The sequence below is a fragment of the Schistocerca piceifrons genome, chromosome 1 (genome assembly GCF_021461385.2).
Source record: "Schistocerca piceifrons isolate TAMUIC-IGC-003096 chromosome 1, iqSchPice1.1, whole genome shotgun sequence".
Classification (NCBI taxonomy): domain Eukaryota; kingdom Metazoa; phylum Arthropoda; class Insecta; order Orthoptera; family Acrididae; genus Schistocerca; species Schistocerca piceifrons.
In genome coordinates this window covers 112,482,789-112,505,371 of record NC_060138.1, presented here as the reverse complement: position 1 = coordinate 112,505,371, position 22,583 = coordinate 112,482,789, and the positions used below count along the sequence as shown (strand labels likewise).

Genomic DNA, 22,583 nt, shown 5'->3' with positions numbered 1-22,583 from the left:
TGTTCTATGGAGCTTGTTTTTGTATTGATGGTGCTTTGTTGATTTTCCTTTCTTCAACCACAAGAGCATTGCACCAGCACATGGAAATGTAATGCCTTCTGTGCTGGCATCAGCACACCATGCAGCAAAGAGGTTGCCAGAAGATCAATAGAGGCCAAAGACAGACTCGCAAAAAATGCACCGCCAATGTCCTCTCGGCTGCCAATATTTGGGTTGTGCTCTGACCAATAACAGCTGTTGTGGAGATTGAAAATACTTTCATGAGTGAAGCTAGATTCATCACTCCATATCACATTGTTTATAAAATGTTTGTTATCTTCCACTTGGTGCGAAGGTCATTCATAAAACTGTACTTGTTGAATGTGGTTTTCCAGTTGCTGGTGTTGTTTAAAGTGTTATTAGATGCACCCAGCATGAAAAGCATATTGAAATTTATTCATCCTTTGTATACTCCATCAGGAAGCTGCCCCATATGAATTTGACAAGACCAGTTACAGTTTCATGAATTCCACTGTCTTGTGATAGGCTATTGTCATTTGCATGGTGGCCTGCTTATAAATGATGAGGACTACAGATTGGATGTCTAAAAAATAGAAAATGATTGTGACAAGAATTCAACCATAGTCTGAAGGTGGATGTGGGTTTGATGTTCCAGCAGCCCACTCAGTGAGCTACGACAGCAGGTACGGTAGTGTGGGATGATACACATTCCCCTGTACATTCCAATGTGCTGCACAATGTGACAGTGTTACCATCTCCTCGTTTACCCAATATGATTTTGCTAGATAAACTTATCTTCAATCTGGATGAGGAAATGCATACTGGTCTCCAAGTGTGGCATTTTTTCTTCACCCTGTATTTAATCAATCTGGCATGCAACACACCACTAATCCTGTATTCGAACATTACATGACTGTTTTTCTTCTGCACCAATTTACATTTTTCTACATTTAGGGCATTCTGCCATTCATCCCACCAAACAGAAATTCTGCCTAAGTCATCTTTTATTCTTCCACAGCCAGTCAACCACAATACTTTCCCATATACTACCATGTCATCAGCAAAGAGGTGCATTTTTCTGTTCACCTCAATCTATCCGGTTATTTATGTATATAGAGAACAAGAGCATTCATATCACACTTCACTGGGCCACTCGCATATCAGGGAAGCTATTTAGTATGCTCAGACTTCTAACAGTCTGCAGGGGGCAATGCGTCAAACTCTTTCCAGAAATCTAGAGATTTGTAACCTGCCCATTGCTCTTAATCCATTGTTAGCAAGATATCATGTGAGATAATTACATGATGAGTTTCACAAGAGCTGTGCTTTCTAAACCTGTGCTAGTTTGTTGACATCTTTTCTGACTTAGGTATACTTTAAATATGAATATTGTCAAGAAATCTGCAGCAAATTAATTAATGATATTGGTCATTAATTCTGGGAGTCCATTCTTTTACCCTTCTTATATACAAGAGTCATTTGCACTGTTTTTCAGTCCTTGCGGACTTTGTGCTAGATGAGAGACTGGTGATAAATGCAGACCAAGTAAGGGGCCAATCTCAGAGTAATCTCTGTAAATCCAAACTCAGATTCTATCTGGACGTGGTGACTTATTTTCAACTCAGTTGCTTCTCTATGCCAGTGATGGTTCTTACCATAGTAAGTGAAGTGAAGTGAAGTGAAATGTCCACCATACAACAGTCTGTGTGATGTTCAAACAATGGTATTTTTAACAATCATCCTGTGTGAACGATTTCTTACACGGAAAATTTAAATCCTCATCTTTCCCTTTGCTGTCTTCTTTTGGCAAGCCAGACTGGGCAATGGATGATAGGATAGAAGCTTTCAATCTGTGTAGTGATTTTATGTAGAACCAGAATTTTCTTGTGTTCTCAGGAAGATATTTCATTAAGGTATGATGGTGGTAGTTGTAAGCTTCACACATTAGTCCTTTTACAAACACACTTATTTCTAACTTTTGCCTGTTGTCATTTTCACATCTTACTCTGAACTGAGAGTGCAACGGCCTTTGCTTCCTCAGCTTTTTCCCAGTTTAATAAACCAGTCTAATAGACCATGGTGAGCCTCTTCCGTGCTTAATACATCTACTTCTTCAGAGAGTAATTTACAATCAGTTTAAACTTTTATCATAATTCCTTCACATCCATCATTCACAAATAATGACAACTGCTTACCTGCTCTTTCTAGCAGAAATACTCTCACAGCTTCCTCAATGGCTTTATTAACTTTGTTAACCACTATCACAACAATGAAATGATAAGTAACCTGTGTGTCTCTACTGTCACTGTCGATAAGGTCAGGCCTGTTTTTAGCTACAAGGTCTAAAATATTTTCATTGCATGTGGGCTATCTAACCAGCTGTTGAAGACAGTTTTCAGGAAACTGTTCAAAACTGCTTCACAAAACTGACTGACTACACCATCTGCAATTAATCCATAGATTCAATAGGTTAAAATTGCCTCAAACTAATTTTGCACACTTTGGGTATTTTTGCACCACTGAGTGTACCCTTTCTTTGAATGATTCTGAAAATGTCATGGTAAAATAGGGTGGCTGGTGAAAACATCCAAGAACTAACTTTAGTTCCCACAGGCCTTTTACTCATGTCTACATAACTTCACCATCAGACTCAATTTCAAACTTGATAGACAATATTTTTGTCAGCCGCAATGAACACTCTCTCCAACAATCCCCCACCCCCATGCCATCTAATCACTCTTTTTGATACACATTCCATGCCATAATTAATATTTCAGAGCTTTCCACTCTGGGTTTCAGCCAGCTCTCTGTTCTGAGAATAATTTGACTGCAACAAATTTCCTGAAAGGAAGTAAATTCTGCTTCTTTGATACAAATACTTCACAATTTATTGTTAAAATTTTGACTGCTGCAGTGTCTTTACTTTATATACAGTCTAATTTCACTCTGCATACTGCGTGGTGAGTGTTTGGAGGATGTCAATCTACCGCCTAGCTTAAAAATAAAATCCTTATGCTCTCTACAAGTACCCTGCTATCCATGTAGCTGCTTTCTTTGTGTAGTGAATTCCTGAACTATGACTGAGTTCTATAGTAATTCAGCCGATAATGCAGCTTCAGAAAGCTGCAAAGATCTTCACACAACCCGTGGAGCCTTTGGTTCAGACCCTCTTGTCAGCTCCAAAGCAAATGATCCTGACCAAATCTGGGTATGATGCTGAAAACTGAGTTCTGCTTGCAACCTAGACTATGATGCTGAAAACTGAGTTATACCCTATGAGCAAGGCCAATAGTCTTCATTACTACTGCCAGTCACCTGTATGAACTGAAGATGGTCTCATAACCCAAGTGACAGATGTCATTGGTGTTGACGAGAGCCACAACTTGCAGACAACAGTACCCTGCATCCTCAATAGCTGCTGATAGGATCTCCTCCACACCATGGATGAGACCCCCATACAGACATACTGAGAATACATTGCACTTTGCTATTTCTCTTATTGGCTCCGTAATAAGCCTAACATTCGAGTTAAAAAAAAAATTAAATTAAATAAAATTAAAATTAAAAAAAAAAAACCTGTCCCCATGTGCCTGCTCAGACTCTGCTGGAGGAGTGGCCACCTGTCCACTCAAAGGGTGACTGCGCTGGGCCAGACCGCCTCCTCCTTCATTCTCCATCTCAAGTGGTGCAAGTGTATTCCAGCCTGCCAGTCACCTTGCAGTGATGGCAGCTTCCCTACATTGCACACCCTGCAGCAGAGCCCATGAGCTAAATAAGTAATTACCTGAGGTGTCCCAAGTGATGCAACACATTCTCCACAACCACAACACCTTTAGGCATCAGGCTGAAGACAGCTGACTATGGCCGAAAGAGATTTTGGCTGTTTGGAGCTGCAGCCAACTAGTCCTGTATCCACTTGCTCTATCTACCCTAGTACTATTAACTTAAGAATTAATTATAAAAGCACATGCAGAAAGCAAAATATATAACATATTACTCTCGAAATGTGTCACCAATGGAGGCCAGCACCATACTGAGCCATTTAGATGCTGTTCAAAAGAAATGACAACTGCACTGTAGATTGTGTGCATCTGTACTTTACAGTTACTAAAACTGTAGGCATATAAGAATTAAACTATGAAAGCAACCAAGAAGAGCTAAATAAGTAACTGTCCAATTACATTAAATAAGAAAGTATTCCATTTGGACCTAGTGATTTATTTGTTTCAACTCTTTCAATTGCTTACTACTAACTCCATATGGCAGTCAGTCTGACAGTCAAATGATGGTATCTGCAAAATCCTCCTGCACGAATGATTTCTTGAAGGGGAAATGTAAAACTTCAGCTTTCCTTTTTCTGTCTCCTATTGCCAAACCAGACTGGTCAATGTGTGATTTGATGTAGGACCATACTTTTCTTAGGTTCTTGGCAAGATCTTTCATGTAAATGTGACACATCAATCTTTTAATAAATACATACATTTCTACTAACTTTGGCAGCCAAATTTCCAAGTTCATTTTTGAACTGAGTATTCATGTGAGGGGTTAGGGAGAAGGTAGCCGTTTATTAAATTTGTAATGGATGATGAAGTGATTCTTGTGATTGCTAGCGTACAGTTTTAACAATATTTTTGTTAATCAGTAACAAATTACTTGGCAGAACTTGTAAATAGAGATTTTTATCATATTGATTACATTTTTCTGAGACTGTCAATATCTGAGCCATGGGTATGACTGGATCTGACTGCAGACTTCAAGGAATGTGTGGCAAATTATATTAACTTAATTTTATTTCTGTAGAAAGCTATAATGTACCTGATGACTTAATACTTACAGATCACAATTTCCTAGGCATCGTGCAGAGGTGAGCACAAAAGATTCACTCACTAGCACACCAGCATAAAGCCATTTGCTGTCACTTAGATTACCATACCCTAGTACTGCCTGAAACAGAGAAGACATTTCTTTCTACAAAGACTTCATGATTTTTAAAGGTTATGGCGTAAGAAACATATTGTGATAATGGCCTGACAAGGAAGTCTGCATTTACATAAAATATTAAGAGTATGTACTAAAAACAATAAATCAATAAATAATTGTGAAAATAATTACAAATTTAATGTTCCAAGCATACTCACTAGGTAGGGGAATAGGCCTGGTACTGCTATATTCTTGCCAGGAGTCATTTCAATAGGTGGGCACTCATCCACTGTAGCTAGTTGTGCACTCTTTTCACATTCTGTATAAACAAAAACAAGACAAAAATACTAAGGACTGAAGTTGTTGGTTTTTTTGCCACTGAGCCATACCATAGCTGAACTGCTGATATGCCTTTTGCTACACTGTTTTTATCATAAATATATCTATGCCCCATTGCTTTTGCCAGCCTCAGTGAACACTTGTGAAACTTCATTCATCAGTTCTCAAGAATCCTACCGTTTAAGGCTTATTCACATACTACATGTCAGTAATCACTTATGATTTAGTAACTAATGATAGTAACCCACAAAATTATCCTACAATTAATTACATTGTGCTTAATTATTTTTGGGTAGGGTATTCAAAATCCTTTAATTATGTATTGCAACTGCACTGACAAAACATTCCTCAACACACATGGAACTTTTGAGGTTCATTCATGATGATATCATAATTAAACTGCTTGTTTCATGTTACAGTCTGGAAGAATAAAAAACAATGATGAATTTTAATGGAATAATCGCCTTTTTAAAGAGAAATCAGACATCTTTATATAAGTGGAGTGGATTGTTTAATGAAGGTCGCACACACTCACACACACACACACACACAAGTATGATTTATTGAGGGACAAAACTGTCATATGTGAATTATACCCTACACTACCTCTGTAATGAAAATAAATTTGCATTAATCTTCCAATCCTGTGTTAAGTTAGTACACCTAGATGTAAATAAGCAAGCACTTCTCTGTGTAGAAGGCACTAAGTGAAATGGTTTACATTTTCTAGGTATTTTTGGAAGGGCAACAAGAACATTTTATAGAAAAAAGTGTTGGAATGAAGACATATGGCAGCCCAAAACTATGTTCTGTGTCAGATAGTGCTGACAACAGACAACAGTCTCTTTCAGAGTATTGTCCTGCTGACTTCAAACTGGGTCAAATAATCCATTGTTTTCAACTTCTGGGTTACATTTGTTATGAACAAGTAAGAAACTTTTAGAATTTCTTTACATTTCAGTACTTTTTTTATATGTTTTTACAATGTTTACAACTCTTTCACTGAGCTTGGAACTATTTTTACAGAATTAGTTGTAGTTAAACATAATGAGTTACATACTAAGAAAACTTCAGAATAAATTACACATAAATCTGCCTTCAAGCAGATTTAAATAATCAGTGTTTTACTGAATTCTGAAGTCTCCAGATCAAGTCAATCACTTCATTTAAAATCAAAGGAACAAGATCACTCCATGGGAATGTTGGGGCAGACTGGCATCTCAGTGCAGTTTTTATTAGAAAATAATATTCACTGCTGGTCCATTGCTACATTAATGCATGCATGAGTGGCAATATAAGTCAGATTTTAGTCACTTCACAGTTAGGAAAAACATGAACAACATGCGATATAATGATCTGAACAGAATTATTCTAGATTGGGTGTAAAACAGCAATGAAATTCATTAGTGCAACTGTACCATTGACATGGACTGATTTGTATTTTTTCATACCTTACATTGGCTAAAAAGTGGGTTCTTTCAACAGCTGGGGCAGAGAGAGAGAGAGAGAGAGAGAGAGAGAGAGAGAGAGAGAGAGAGAGAGATATGTGCCCTAATACCCAAAACGAGTATTTAAATTGATAACCTCTAATTATGCTCACACACAACTACTTTCGAAGTTGAAATCTCCACTCAAAAAGTATTTTCTGAAATGTTTAGCAATATTTTCATAGAAAAATTATTAGAAAAGAAACAATCTATTACATATTCCAATTACTCGCTTCAACTGAAAAACTGAGATAGGGAAAGCTCAGTCTTAGTTAGATGAGAACGAAGTTCACATTCAGTTTAATGCAAATAAAATTAGGAGAGTTATAAGCTCTTTTAAGTACTTCAAGCAAAATAACTGCATAAAAGAAAAGGCAATATTACAGTGAAGACACATACCTTGCCTGCTTTTGATGCCAACACCAGTGGCAGGTGCTGGGGATGTTGTGGTGCTGGGGCAGCAGACAAGGCCTTTGGCAACACATGCCTCAGCAGAGGATGCTGACGGACAGTCACTGGCAACACGACACAGACCACCAGAGCCATCGGGCAGCTGACACACCAAGTCTGCACAACACAACCACATACCAAAATACTACCAATACAAGTATGCCAGGCACCATCATAAATTTTTATCAGTAGCAATCCTAAATGCATGTTTTCCTCCAGAGAAAGGAATTAGAGATTCTGCTTTGACAAATTTAACTCTACCTTAGCAATATGTTTGATATCCCAACTTATCAAGAGTGTCATGTAATGAAACAATTTTTATTACATTTTAAATAAAAATATTTTTTTCTTATATTTACTGTAAGTTCCTACTAAGGTAAAGCTGCCCCAATCTGAAAATGAACATATCAGTGCTTTTTTAGGCATGGTAATAATGCCCTTGCATCTCTCCAACCTTTTAACTGACTTACCCAACCAGGTATAGGAGGACCTACAGTTTAATATTGACTGTACAACATGAAGCAACACTGTTTCTTTACTCTAGGTAATGCAGTTTAATTTGCTGGCAGCTAGCTAGTAGCCTTGTGTTCAGCTCAGCCTTGCCAATGGATGGTGGCAGTGCAATTGGTGAAGTAAGAAAATAATGCATATTCACTCACTCAGTTACCCATGCACACAAATATCAAACAAAATATGATTCCTTACCACCTCCTCACTCATCCACTTTTAGATGACCTCTGCATCTCCTTTCTCCCTGTACAGGATGGCAACAATGATATTGTTATGCTTTACTGTCACCAATATAATACCACCCCACTAGAATGAGATTTTCACTCTGCAGCAGAGTGTGCACTGCTGTGAAACTTCCTAGGAGATTAAAATTGTGTGCCTGACCGAGACTCGAACTCGGTACCTTTACCTTTCACAGGCAAGTGCTCTACCTCCTTCCTTCTTCCAGGAGTTCTAGTTCTGCAAGGTTCGCAGGAGAGCTTCTGTGAGGTTTGGAAGGTAAGAGACGAGGTACTGGCAGAAGTAAAGCTGTGAGAACAGGGTGTGAGTCGTGCTTGGGTAGAGCACTTGCCCGTGAAAGGCAAAGGTCCCGCCTTCGAGTCTCGGTCTGGCAAACAGTTTTAATCTGACAGCAAGTTTCTTATCAGCGCACACTCTGCTGCATAGTGCAAATCTCATTCTGGAAACATCCCCCAAGCTGTGGCTAAGCAATGTCTCTGCAATATCCTTTCTTCCAGGAGTGCTAGTTCTGCAAGGTTCACAGGAGAGCTTCTATGGAGACGAGGTACTGGCAGAAGTAAAGCTGTGAGTACAGGGTGCGAGTTGTGCTTGGTTAGCTCAGTTGGTAGAGCACGTGCCCTCAAAAGGCAAAGGTCCTGAGTTCGAGTCTCGGTCCAGCACACGATTTTAATCTGCCAGGAAGTTTCATACCACCCCACTATTTTCCAATGTAATTCTCAATTCTAATTCCACTGGCTGCCTTAAAGAAAGAGCTAAAAAAATCAATCAGCAATTACACTTGCTCTCAAACACAGTGAATCAGTTTTCTAACATTTGCAGGCCAACATGGATAGTTTATTTCTTCTCTCCTGACAAAAGCCATTAAAACAATGACTAAGTTGAAGGAGTCATCTTCCTGTATCAAATTATTGTTTATTATTTATAGACAATATGTTCCACTGATGTGTTATGGAAATAAAAATTTTTACTGTATGTAGCTTCATAATCCCCAAGGGCGAGAAATTAACTAACTGCTAAATAATGAAATAAAGTGTTTGTTTCAAAATAAAATAATAGTCTACAGAGTAAAATTATTTCCTTGAAGGAATTTACAATGGCTGTGGACATGTACATGAAAAAGAATGATGATTAACCTCAAAAATCCAGCTTATCGCTGTCAGTTACACTAACAGCAACAATATTTTTAACAGGAAATTATTTACTATGTTTTACATATTTATTAAAATCAAAGACTGAAGTATGAGCCATCTATCTACAGCATACTATCTGATCGCAATCCTGGATCTGAGTAATTTTTATGTTTACAGTTATGTTTACAGACTGAACTGGAGTAGTTGAACCATAATATTTGTAGCTCATGGTCTAAGCTACGTAGTGAAAAAATGATACTAAAATCAGTACATAAATATTTATTCATTGTGTTAATCTTAACGGTCTTGTATACTAGTCTTGTACACTACTATTACATTTTGTTCTCAGGATATCAAACAGAGACAAAAGAATTTTATCCATGAAGTAAAATAATCAACAGATGCCAACTAATAACACTGCAAATAGGAATAATGTATGCATCAAAGTGTAATAACCTAACAATAAAGAAATTAAATTTTGTCAGAGCAAAGTAGAAAAAAGCTTCCATCTCCTCTGAAGCTCATCCATGCTGCTAATGTAGGACAGTACCAGAGCCTTCATGATCAATTCCCCAGCCATTGTATGCCCACTTGGAGCACTGTGAGAGGTACAGCACAGTGTAGTCCAAGACATTCACATCACGTCTGTTCTTCCAGTTCTGAGCAGACCATGATGCCTCACACCAAACTGACTTGCAGCTGCTAAAGCTGAAATCAAGGCTATGCTTTGGGATGGCATCATTGGCATTTGAGCAGCCCATAGTGCTCTCCTCCTAGTACTGGAGGAGGATGCAGTTTGGTGCCCTCAATCATTTCACCACCCCTGATAAATAACCAGTCTCACACTTCTACCATTTTAACCATTTCTTCAGTGGCACTTTGATGTTTAGCATCCTTGACTGCATGAAAGCATTAACACAGATACTAATCACCATGCCCTTTGGCCTAAGAAATGCTGCATGGACATAGTGGCAATCCATTGACAGTGTGCTATGTGACCTACCATTTTGCTTTACCTATGACATTGTAATTCTGTCAGAGACAGCAAAGGACTTGGAAGAGCAGTTGAACAGAATGAACAGTGTCTTGAAAAGAGAGTATGAGATGAACATCAACAAACGCAAAACGAGGCTAATGGAATGTAGTTGAATTAAGTCGGGTGATGCTGAGGGAATTAGATTAGGAAATGAGACACTTGAAGTAGTAAAGGAGTTTTGCTATTTGGGGAGCAAAATAACTGATGATGGTCGAAGTAGAGAGGATATAAAATGTAGAATGGCAGTGGCAAGGAAAGCGTTTCTGAAGAAGAAAAATTTCTTAACATCGAGTATAGATTTAAATGTCAGGAAGTCGTTTCTGAAAGTATTTGTATGGAGTGTAGCCATGTATGGAAGTGAAACGTGGACGATAAATAGTTTAGGCAAGAAGAGAATAGAAGCTTTAGAAATGTGGTGCTACAGAAGAATGCTGATGGGTAGATGACGTAACTAATGAGGAGGTATTGAATAGAATTGGGGAGAAGAGGAGCTTGTGGCACAACTTGACTAGAAGAAGGGATCGGTTGGTAGGACATGTTCTGAGTCATCGAGGGATCACCAATTTAGTATTGGAGGGCAGTGTGGAGGGTAAAAATCATAGAGGAAGACCAAGAGATGAATACACTAAGCAGATTCAGAAGGATGTTGGCTGCACTAGGTACTGGGAGAGCACAGGATAGAGTAGCATGGAGAGCTGCATCAAACCAGTCTTAGGACTGAAGACCACAACAACAACATCTCTGTAATACGGAATGAAGTGACAAAAATCATGGGATAGCAATACGCACATACACAGATGGCAGTAGCATCGCGTACACAAGGTATAAATGAGCAGTGCATTGGTGGGGCTGTCATTTGTTGTTGTTGGGGGAGGAGATCAGTCTGCAAGGTCATCAGTCTCATCAGATTAGGGAAGGACGGGGAAGGAAGTTGGTCGTGCCCTTTCAAAGGAACCATCCCGGCATTTGTGTGGAGTGATTTAGGGAAATCACGGATCTAAATCAGGATGGCCGGATGCAGGATTGAACTGTCGACCTCCTGAAGCTGTCATTTGTATTCAGGTGATTCGTGTGAAAAGGTTTCCGGCACGTTTATGGCCACACAATGGGTATTAATAGACTTTGAATGTGGAATGGTTGTCTGAACTAGACAAATGGTATCTTCCATTTTGGAAATCGTTAGGAAATTCAGTATTCTGAGATCCACAGTGTCAAGAGTGCACTGAGAACACTAAACTCCGAGCATTATCTCTCACCACACGCAATGCAGTAACTGTCAGCGTTCACTTAACGACCTAGAGCAGTGGCGTTTGCATAGCACTATTACTTTATATAATCGTCTCTCGATAGTGTCAGTAGCCGTATAAATATTTAACATCAGTCCACCAGTAAAACAGAGCTAACTTGAAATACGAAATATTTGGTATTGCTTCTGTGCGTGCAATTATACACTGCGCAAACGATGGGCAAGATACCGAAAAGAAATTCGGCAACTGCGTATCATACAAGCTCGCACACGTACCACCTCGCCTTTAGAACAACCACAGTTTGACTTTCGAAAATATAGCGCCTAATAGCGCAACGTGGCACGCAGGAAGCCGCATCCTCTGTTTATAGTCTGCCTCTTCGATAAAGACAGCTTTTTCTCTATTCTTGCTTGTCGGTTGTTTCTCTTTTTGCTGGATCACCATCTCTTTGCTCTTCGCCCAAAATATATGAAGATTGGAATCTGGAGCTCTCTCTTCGTATGTCCTCTAAGCTCATTCCTACACTCTTCATGAACTCATATCTTGACGTCGTACCTCTATGTAGATACAGGAGTTGAACAAAATTACGGAAACGACTGCGAGAAATGCATGCTTGAACACAAATTCATATGTGGCCTGCACGTTGCGCTGTTGTGTTTGACCACGAACTGCACCTGAACAGTGACCTCAGTACGTTGCCAAGTTTCCTCAGCAGTTTTGAGTGCATCATGTAAACTAAGTCAAACGAGGGCAAATTGTTGGTTCTTGGGTAATTTCCAATATTTATTGCCTATTTAAGTCGCTGTGTCCAAACGATACATATCGATCGTGCGATCTTAAATCGATCGCGCGACTCTGGTGGCGGGCGTTATGAGTATGTTTACGGTGGTCACTACAGCAATGACAAAAGAAGACCGTTACAAAAATACTTGTAATTACAAAGGAGATGACTTACCTGCTCGTCGTTGGTGTTGTCATGCGAAAGACCATGTGATGTGTATGCTACAGGAACAATTCCCTTTTTGCCATTTGATGAAAAATATTATTTAAAGGCAAGAAAACATTTTATTAGCTTTGTAATTACACCCTGGATACGAAAAAAAAAAACACATTTACTGTAAGAAAATACACAGAAGTTACACACAAGCCAAGAATAAAGATATTGACAGCAGAGTCATGGAGCAGCACATAAATAGAGACATCAAGGAATTTTTTCTTTTCTTTTAACACTTCCTCCAAAAGAAAAAATCGTGAAATTATTGCTTTGTCTCTTGCATGCCAATTTCTGAACATAGAAAATTAAATCGAACTCGTTCAAGAGGTTTCGTCAAAATATCTGCCAACTGATTGTGTCCATCAATGTGTTCCAAGAAAATCTCACCGTTCAGATATCTTTCACGAACATAGAAATGTCGGACCTCTATATGTTTAGAACGTCGATGATATTCTGGATTTTTTGCCAACTTCAATGCACTAACATTGTCAATGTAAAGAACTGGAGGCTGCCCCGACGTTTCCACTAATTCTGACAGCAGACGACGTAACCAAACTAACTCTTTTGCTCCTTCACTAGCTGCAATTATTTCCGCCTCGGTTGTGGATGTGGCCACTACTTTCTGCAACTGACTTGTCCATGACACTGCACTACCTGAGTACTTTGCAAGAATTCCAGTTGTTGAGCGCCTTGTCCGGTTATCACCTGCGAAATCTGCATCAGCGTAAATCTTTAACTCTTCTTTTTTATTATATACAATTCCAAAATTTAAGGTCCCTTTCAAATACCGGAAAATGCGCTTTACTCTATTCCAGTCTTCAGTGGTTGGTTTCTCCATAGCTCGAGCAGCTTTATTGACTGCAAAAGTGATGTCTGGACGAGTTACTGTTGAAAGGTACATGAGACAACCAATTGCTTCACGGTAGGGTACAGATGACGAAACTTCTTCGTTTTGATTATTGTCCTCACGTCCAATAGGAGTTGAGATTGTATTGCATTCTGCCATTCGAAATCTTTGCAGAATTTCTTCTGTGTATTTCTCTTGACTTATCATTATTGCTCCATCTTCATATTGCTTTATTTTTATGCCAAGAAAATTGTCAAGACTGCCAGTTGTTATTTCGAATTCATGTTGTAAAACATCCATAAAAACAGCAATTTCTTTCTTGTTACTGCCGACAATCAGGCCATCATCAACGTAGATTGCCACATAAAGGCTATTTCCATTTTGTCTACGATAAAATAGGCATGGGTCTGCATCACTGTTTGAAAAACCAGCTTTCTTCATAAACTCAACAAAACGTTTGTTCCAACAACGTGGCGCTTGCTTCAACCCATAAAGACCTTTTTTTAAGAAACATACTCGGCCTGTACCATCTTCAAAACCTTCTGGTTGTTCCATATATACTTCATCTTCAAGTATTCCATTCAAAAAAGCTGTCTTTACATCGAATTGTTCTAGCAGCATTTTCTTTGAAGCAGCTACAGCCAACAGAGTTCGTATGGTGTCATAACGTGCCACAGGGCTAAAGGCGTCGTCATAATCAATTCCTGCTTTCTGAATACAGACTTTTGCAACCAATCTGGCTTTAAAGCGAGTACCTCCATTGACTGCGACCTTTCGCCGTAGAACCCAGCGGTTTTGCAATACTTTGGCATTCTTCGGACGGTCAACCAGCACCCAGGTATTGTTTTCCTTAAGTCTACATCTACATCTACATCTACATCTACATTGATACTCCGCAAGCCACCCAACGGTGTGTGGCGGAGGGCACTTTACGTGCCACTGTCATTACCTCCCTTTCCTGTTCCAGTCGCGTATGGTTCGCGGGAAGAACGACTGTCTGAAAGCCTCCGTGCGCGCTCTAATCTCTCTAATTTTACATTCGTGATCTCCTCGGGAGGTATAAGTAGGGGGAAGCAATATATTCGATACCTCATCCAGAAACGCACCCTCTCGAAACCTGGCGAGCAAGCTACACCGCGATGCAGAGCACCTCTCTTGCAGAGTCTGCCACTTGAGTTTATTAAACATCTCCGTAACGCTATCACGGTTACCAAATAACCCTGTGACGAAACGCGCCGCTCTTCTTTGGATCTTCTCTATCTCCTCCGTCAGACCGATCTGGTATGGATCCCACACTGATGAGCAATACTCAAGTATAGGTCGAACGAGTGTTTTGTAAGCCACCTCCTTTGTTGATGGACTACATTTTCTAAGCACTCTCCCAATGAATCTCAACCTGGTACCCGCCTTACCAACAATTAATTTTATATGATCATTCCACTTCAAATCGTTCCGCACGCATACTCCCAGATATTTTACAGAAGTAATTGCTACCAGTGTTTGTTCCGCTATCATATAATCATACAATAAAGGATCCTTCTTTCTATGTATTCGCAATACATTACATTTGTCTATGTTAAGGGTCAGTTGCCACTCCCTGCACCAAGTGCCTATCCGCTGCAGATCTTCCTGCATTTCGCTACAATTTTCTAATGCTGCAACTTCTCTGTATACTACAGCATCATCCGCAAAAAGCCGCATGGAACTTCCGACACTATCGACTAGGTCATTTATATATATTGTGAAAAGCAATGGTCCCATAACACTCCCCTGTGGCACGCCAGAGGTTACTTTAACGTCTGTAGACGTCTCTCCATTGATAACAACATGCTGTGTTCTGTTTGCTAAAAACTCTTCAATCCAGCCACACAGCTGGTCTGATATTCCGTAGGCTCTTACTTTGTTTATCAGGCGACAGTGCGGAACTGTATCGAATGCCTTCCGGAAGTCAAGAAAAATAGCATCTACCTGGGAGCCTGTATCTAATATTTTCTGGGTCTCATGAACAAATAAAGCGAGTTGGGTCTCACACGATCGCTGTTTCCGGAATCCATGTTGATTCCTACATAGTAGATTCTGGGTTTCCAGAAATAACATGATACGCGAGCAAAAAACATGTTCTAAAATTCTACAAGAGATCGACGTCAGAGATATAGGTCTATAGTTTTGCGCATCTGCTCGACGACCCTTCTTGAAGACTGGGACTACCTGTGCTCTTTTCCAATCATTTGGAACCCTCCGTTCCTCTAGAGACTTGTGGTACACGGCTGTTAGAAGGGGGACAAGTTCTTTCGCGTACTCTGTGTAGAATCGAATTGGTATCCCATCAGGTCCAGTGGACTTTCCTCTATTGAGTGATTGAAGTTCTTCACTAATAGCTTGCATCCATTCTTCCTTCTCGTTTGACTGCAATATTTCTGAAAAAACAGTTTGAATCTTTGTATCCAAGTGCATCAACTTTTGTTGCCATACAAAATTCACCACTTTCCATCCAGGTTGGTTTTCTTCGTCGTCTTTTATTCTTCTGTTTCTCTTCATTAGAAGATTCAGCAGCTTCTGCTTTTAGAAATTCTGTTAATTCTTTATTTTCTTCAGATTCACTCGACTCTTGACTTTCTCTAGAATCGAGAGTGCCAATTTTTTCTTGAGTTTGGCTTCCTCCAGAAGTGTACAGCCTAGGAGATTTACATTGGTCATCTTTAGATGAATTCGGATCATTAAATTCTTCCCGAGGGACTTCAAATTCAACATGATCACTATGTAAATCACAAACAATTTCTGGCTTAAATTTTACATCGTGACTCAACACCACTTTTCTTTTAGATGGAATCCAAACTCTGAACCCATCTTTGTCATTAACATATCCAACAAGTCGTCCAAAAACTGCCTTATCATCAAACTTGGAACGGAATTGTTTGTTAATGTGAACATAGCAGCCTGTACCAAAAATTCTGAGATGATCAAGTCGTCCTACTGGTCGATTAAACCATAGTTCATAAGGGGTTTTATTTTCAACTGAAGATTTTCCAGTACGATTTATTAGGTAGACTACTGTGTTACATGCCTCTGCCCACAACCCTTTAGGTAATTTACTCGGATTTAGCATTGACCGGGCAGCTTCAACAATGGTCCTATTTTCCCGTTCAGCCACACCATTTTGTTCAGGAGTGTAAGGAGGAGGAATCAGTAGCTCTATTCCCCTGTCTGCAAGCAGTTCACTGACATTCTTATTGTTAAATTCTTTGCCACCATCACATCTAAATTGTTTCACAACGTGTCCATTAGTTCGTGCTTCATTTAAAAACTGCTTGAGCACAGTACACACTTCACTTTTGTGTCTTAAAAAGAAAATTCGTCGAAATTTACTAAAATCGTCTTTGAAACATACATAATAATGCTTGCCTCCAAAAGATTTCGTGCTCATTGGTCCATTTTCATCTGCGTGGATTAATTCACCAGTACTGGTAGCGCGTATTGTTCGTGTTTTGAATGGCAGCCTATGCATCTTTCCAACCGCACAGCCGTCACAAAATTCACTCTTGGCATCTTCCACATTAATGTTCATTCCTTTTAAAATATTCTTCACATGTTGTTTATTCTGATGACCAAACCTTTCATGGTACACTTGCAATGTTTCGGATGAAGTCATCAAGCTCATACGATTCATTTTTGCATTTCTAACAACACGCATGTTCAACACATAAAGTCCATTTTTCACATAACCTGTCATAACAATATTGCCACTGACTTGTTTTCGAACACAGACATTATTATAACTAAAATTAGTACTGTAGCCTCTGCAGGCAATGGCTCTCACAGAGAACAGATTAGCACTTGCATCAGGGACGTATAAAACATTGTCCATTCTAGCATTGTACCATTTATTGTTTCGTCGGATTTGGATGTAAACTGTTCCTTGACCGTACGCACACATTTTCACATCTTGTTTTCCCAATGAAATTACATGAGGAACATCAAATTCACTATACGAAACAAAATACTGTTTGTTTGGAGTGATATGATTTGTAGCGCCACTGTCGCAATACCATTTATTTAGGTCACTGTGATTACTGGTACACACACCCATAGCGTATGAAGTAAATGCAGCGTGTTCACTGTCTCGCTTCTTCTCTTTTCTTTTATTGCTGTCACGAGTGTTCTGTGGACACTCTGCTGCCCAGTGACCTAATTGTTTGCATTTATTACACGGAAACTTCTGTTTTAATTCTGACTTCGTCATCTTTACTTGCTGATTACTTGTTTGCCGTTTTCTTGTTTTAGAAACGACAAAAGCTGCACTTCCATTAACCTCTTGTTCACGCAGTTCAATAGTACAGAGTTTTTCAATCAATAAATTCAAGCTTTGCTTTTCTGTCGGTATCGTATCCCAGAGATCCTTAAAATTGTCGTAGTCTTTTCCCAGTGTAGACAAAATTCGACCACTTAAGATTCTTTCAGATGGCGTATTTTCTTCATGTTTTGATAATTCATCGTTCAGGTCCACAAATAACTTTTGCAGTTTGGCCACATGTGCACTAATATCTTCCGATTCATCACGTTTAACACGGAAAAATGTTTCAATCAACATATTCAAACGCTGAGTACTGCTACGTTCAAATCGGGCGCGTAATTTTTCCCAGATTTCTTTAGCATTCTTGCACGTAAGACGAGTTCTGCAACAGGTTTACTTAGCGCACTTGCTATAAGATTTGCTGCCTTTGCGTCGTCCTTGAGCCATTCCACATACCCTTCTTTTTGTTCACTTGTCACATCTTGCGGCAACTCTACACGTTCACGTGTACCGTTAATAATATCTTCTAGTCAATATGAACGTAGCATCATAGAAATATGCCATTTCCATTTGGCCCAGTCGTCAGGTCCTTCAAGCTTATCAATGCTGACCTTATAATCGCCGCTAGCAGTCATGTTTCTTTACAGACATACGCTCATTTCAAATATTGTTTTAATTAAACTGTGTTGTTTGCCTTTACACGTGTACTGGGCCCATAACCTGATGAAAAATATTATTTAAAGGCAAGAAAACATTTTATTAGCTTTGTAATTACACCCTGGATACGAAAAAAAAACACATTTACTGTAAGAAAATACACAGAAGTTACACACAAGCCAAGAATAAAGATATTGATAGCAGAGTCATGGAGCAGCACATAAATAGAGACGTCAAGGAATTTTTTCTTTTCTTTTAACACCATTAATTTCGGGAGGTATGTAATTCACAGCAATTAAAGGAACGACGGAAAACAGATAAAAATGACGATCACAAATAATTGATCATAACGCCCGCCACCACAGTCGCGTGATCGATTTAGGATCGTGCGTTCGATATGTATAGTTTGGACCCCGCGACTTCGATTGGCAATCATTCTTGGAAATTACCGGTTCCTATCTAGTGGGTGCTAGGTAACCAAAGTATTTTGAGCTCCAAGAGGCACCGCTTACAAGCAAAACAACAATGTGGAAGAAAGTGTGTATTGATTGAGTGATCCTGAAGGACTGTCACTGGAAAGGACTATGACGAAAAATAAGAGGACGACAGCTGCAAAAGCAGAACGAATGTCGCATTTTTGAATTCTAACACCACCAAAATATCACGGAGGGGGCTCCATAAGCGGAAATTGTAGGCGATTTGGAATTACAAAACCACTCACCAGTACTGCAGATGCCCATAACAGGAAAACGTGGTGCCTAAGCCATTAAAACTGGACTGTGGAGTAATGAAAGAAAGTCATCTGGTCAGATGAATTGTTTCACACGGTTTCCATCTTCTTCTCAAGTGCCCCTGTTCACTCAGCTTACATTGTTCAGAACTGGTTTTGTGATCACGAGGATGTACTGTCGCATCTCACCTGGCCAGCAGATCATATTATTGAGCCTTTGTGATCTACTGTGGTGAGATGTATGCGTCATCGCTTTCCACCTCCATCACCGTTACCTGTAGTTGCCACTATGTTGCAGGAAGGGTGGTATAATATTCCCTTGAAAGCAAAACAGGACATTTATCCATTCCGAGACAACGGGAAGCCGCTTTGAATGACAACGGCTTTCTTAGACCGTATTAGGCATAGAAATATGTCGCGGTTTTGGTACTCCCGTATTTTTGTCAACCCTCTGCACATAATACAGACATTTGCGCAGTTCATTAATATTGGAAGGTAAAATACTGCCAGTGACCGGTTACCTGAATACTTACTGCACTTCATGTCCAGAGCGTCTACGCCACATTTTGTGCCATTATGCAAACGCAATTTCTGGTCTGTTGCTTTCTTCATAAGTATATGCAAGGTGGTGGAGTGAACGAAGCACTATAATTGGATTAGATTTTTTGGAACAATAGGCAATTATGGAAGTTCCTTACTAAAACCATAAATACTGGAAACTGTTTCTTTCTTTTGTCAACTTGTTTTTCACATGAAATAGTATCTGAAGTTTATTCTCAGGTATCATGAGAATAAAAAGCAAAAAAATTACAAACTTCCTACGTAACTTTTCATGGAGCACTAAGTAGTTGGTTCTTCACATTTCACGTACTGTATGCTGTCATTCTGTTCCATTTTAGAGTTCCAACGATGTCAACTTGTTTTTCAGCGGTTGCTTAGCAATTCAGAGGAGGAAGACCAATTATTTGCTTTGATATATAAGAAACTATCAGCCTCGATTTGCGGTAATGAAACCAACCAGCCCAATAATTGAGCCTTCTTCAGAAGATGTACCTGAATCTACAATTTGTCTAACACTAGTATCGCTGAGGCGGACAAGCCTCCCCACCAACGACAAGATCATGGAGCAGGCATTATGCACTCAATTATTGCACTTGAGGTAAGGGTGGTCTACCACTTGTCAGGCAACGCACGTGAATCTTTTAAACTAGCTTGGTTTTTTGGTTTCATTACCGCAATCGAGGCTGATAATTTCTTATGTATTAGATTATCACGATTGCTGTCTGTGCTGCAATGTTGAAAGTACAAATATTTGCCTTGATATTATTGTTTGTTCCACATATATGCCCTACAATTGGAAAGGCAAATCACAGATTGTGTTGGCTTTTGGATCTTTTCTGTTCCTCAGACAATGTTCTTCCATCACTGTCTTTCCCCTCAGATATAGGCATTATATAAATGAGGTATGTGCATCTGTGAGGCACATGACTTATGCCGTATTTAGCAGGTTTCTTGTGTATAAACATTTTAACTTGGGATATGCCCTAAATGAGATGAGATTCAAATCCTGCATGATCCCCATGGAACATACCTTCTGACACAAAAAGATGATGACAATGTTGGGCACCGTTGTTGCAAGATCATATCTGTTCCCTTGTTTGCAAGTAGATGCATTGTCAAATCTGAGACTCACCAGTAAAACTTATCATTCTTGGGTCACGGTTGTACGAAAAATAGGACGTCCAGTACATTCAGCTGCAAAGAATGATGCCTAGTTTTCACGTCCAGGCTTTAAAGTGAAACACAGAACAATCAAACCGTCAATGCCTAAACTTCAGCCATGTCTGTAACTTTATAGTTGGAGGAGGAAGGATTCTGGAGTTTATTCTTTACGAGTTGCAGTTTTGGGTTGGTATGTATATGGTCTCATCCAAAATCTTAGAGCTGAAAAAATAAACGTCATATTTCTTCTTGGTCTAGACCATTACCTAACCGACTGGCAGGGCCTAACCACAAAGAATCTATTATTTATTATATTTTTGTGTAGCATCTTAGTAAGTAGTACAATTGGGCACTAACTCCAAGTGAAAGTTCTGAAGCAGTCATCGTCGGCTGGAGTGGCCAGCGGTTCTAGGCGCTACAGTCTGGAGGCGAGCGACCGCTACGGTCGCAGGTTCGAATCCTGCCTCGGGCATGGACGTGTGTGATGTCCTTAGGTTAGTTAGGTTTAAGTAGTTCTAAGTTCTAGGGGTCTGATGACCTCAGAAGTTAAGTCGCATAGTGTTCAGAGCCATTTTTTGAAGCAGTCATCACCACCTCGTTCATTCTCGGAGAAGACAAGATCACTCTAATCTATTTCGGATGCATGGTGTCGGAATCTGATATGTGATCTTCTCCCAGGACTTAAAGAATCGTCTAAATGCTAGCCATCATCGCTCTCGTCTTTTTGTCCTAAATCCAGCTGCACCAAGCATCTGCTTCTTTGTAACACGTGAGGTATCCTTCTACAATGACGGTTGGGGTTGTTTGGAGGAGGAGACCAGACAGCGAGGTCATCGGTCTCATCGGATTAGGGAAGGACGGGGGAGGAAGCCGGCCGTGCCCTTTCAAAGGGACCATCCCAGAATTTGCCTGCAGCGATTTAGGGAAATCGCGGAAAACCTAAATCAGTATGGCCGGACGCGGTATTGGACCGTCGGCCTCCCGATTGTGAATCCAGTGTGCTAGCCACTGAGCCAGCTCGCTCGGTCCACAATGACGTCCACACAATAATAAGTTCAACTCATAAAGGAAGCATAGCTGAAATACCGGACCTAATTAACAATGCACGTGTGTTCAATATATGTTGAGAAATTTTATACCCAGCTACGAAACTGATGTCACCAAACAACGGCTCCAAATAAAACCTACCACCTAGTCTACTGCGGAATAATTTCTCTGAAACAGTGGAAACAGGGCAGGAATATCCATTTTACCAGGTGAGCGTTACAGAACAAACGTTACATCATTATTTTGATAAAATATATATGCATTGGTTTGTGATTTGTCCAGATACCGTACTAAAAGATATTTAGTTACTTGATGACGTTTATGAAAATAATATAGAAATTAAAGTGCAGGTGCTGGTAACAAAATCACAAAGACAAACTACTGTCTTGGTTCTGATTCAGCAACCATGGTAAGTGGGCCAGTTTGGTACCAGAGTCTAATACGTACAGTTACGACATTCTTTGGTGCAAAAGTTATTCCCGTTTGATAGCTGCAGTGCCACCAGCGTTCCAAGCGTCAAGAAAGCACATACTCCCATGCGTCATACGAATAATGTTCGTTTTTCATTATTTTCTGCTTAATTAGCAAAACAGTTATTATATTTTAGGGTTACAGTCAGTAGTAAAGTGCCACAAGACACGAATTATCGTGAAACGTGTAGAAACAGCTCAATCTCTCTGACTCAGTGACGTAAGCTACAACATTTTTGAGAAGAAATACTTTCGAATATGTGTATATTTGCGGCTTACTCCGCTGAAAGCAAGAGAATGTAAACACATGATTCATCCATGAGGAGCACACATTTCTGCTGTTGTCTGCTGTTATTGTCATAGGCACTGTCTAACAGTAAAAATAAAAAGTGTGGAGCATAATGATTCGACCGTTCTTTGTCTTCACTTGACTTTGTATTAGACGAATATGTTTGCAAAGGTAATT

General features: G+C 39.7%; 1 protein-coding gene across 1 annotated transcript in view; it reads right to left on the bottom strand.

Moving 5' to 3' along the window:
* The window catches only part of LOC124795806 (serine protease snake-like), an 88,171-nt gene that overhangs the window by 19,365 nt on the left and 46,223 nt on the right, over positions 1-22,583 (bottom strand). The window contains exons 2-4 of the mRNA XM_047259891.1: positions 7,146-7,313; positions 5,139-5,239; positions 4,835-4,944 (exon numbers count right to left, since the gene is read on the bottom strand). Coding sequence (XP_047115847.1) covers positions 4,835-4,944; positions 5,139-5,239; positions 7,146-7,313 — 379 coding nt within the window. The remainder of the gene's footprint in view (positions 1-4,834; positions 4,945-5,138; positions 5,240-7,145; positions 7,314-22,583) is intronic.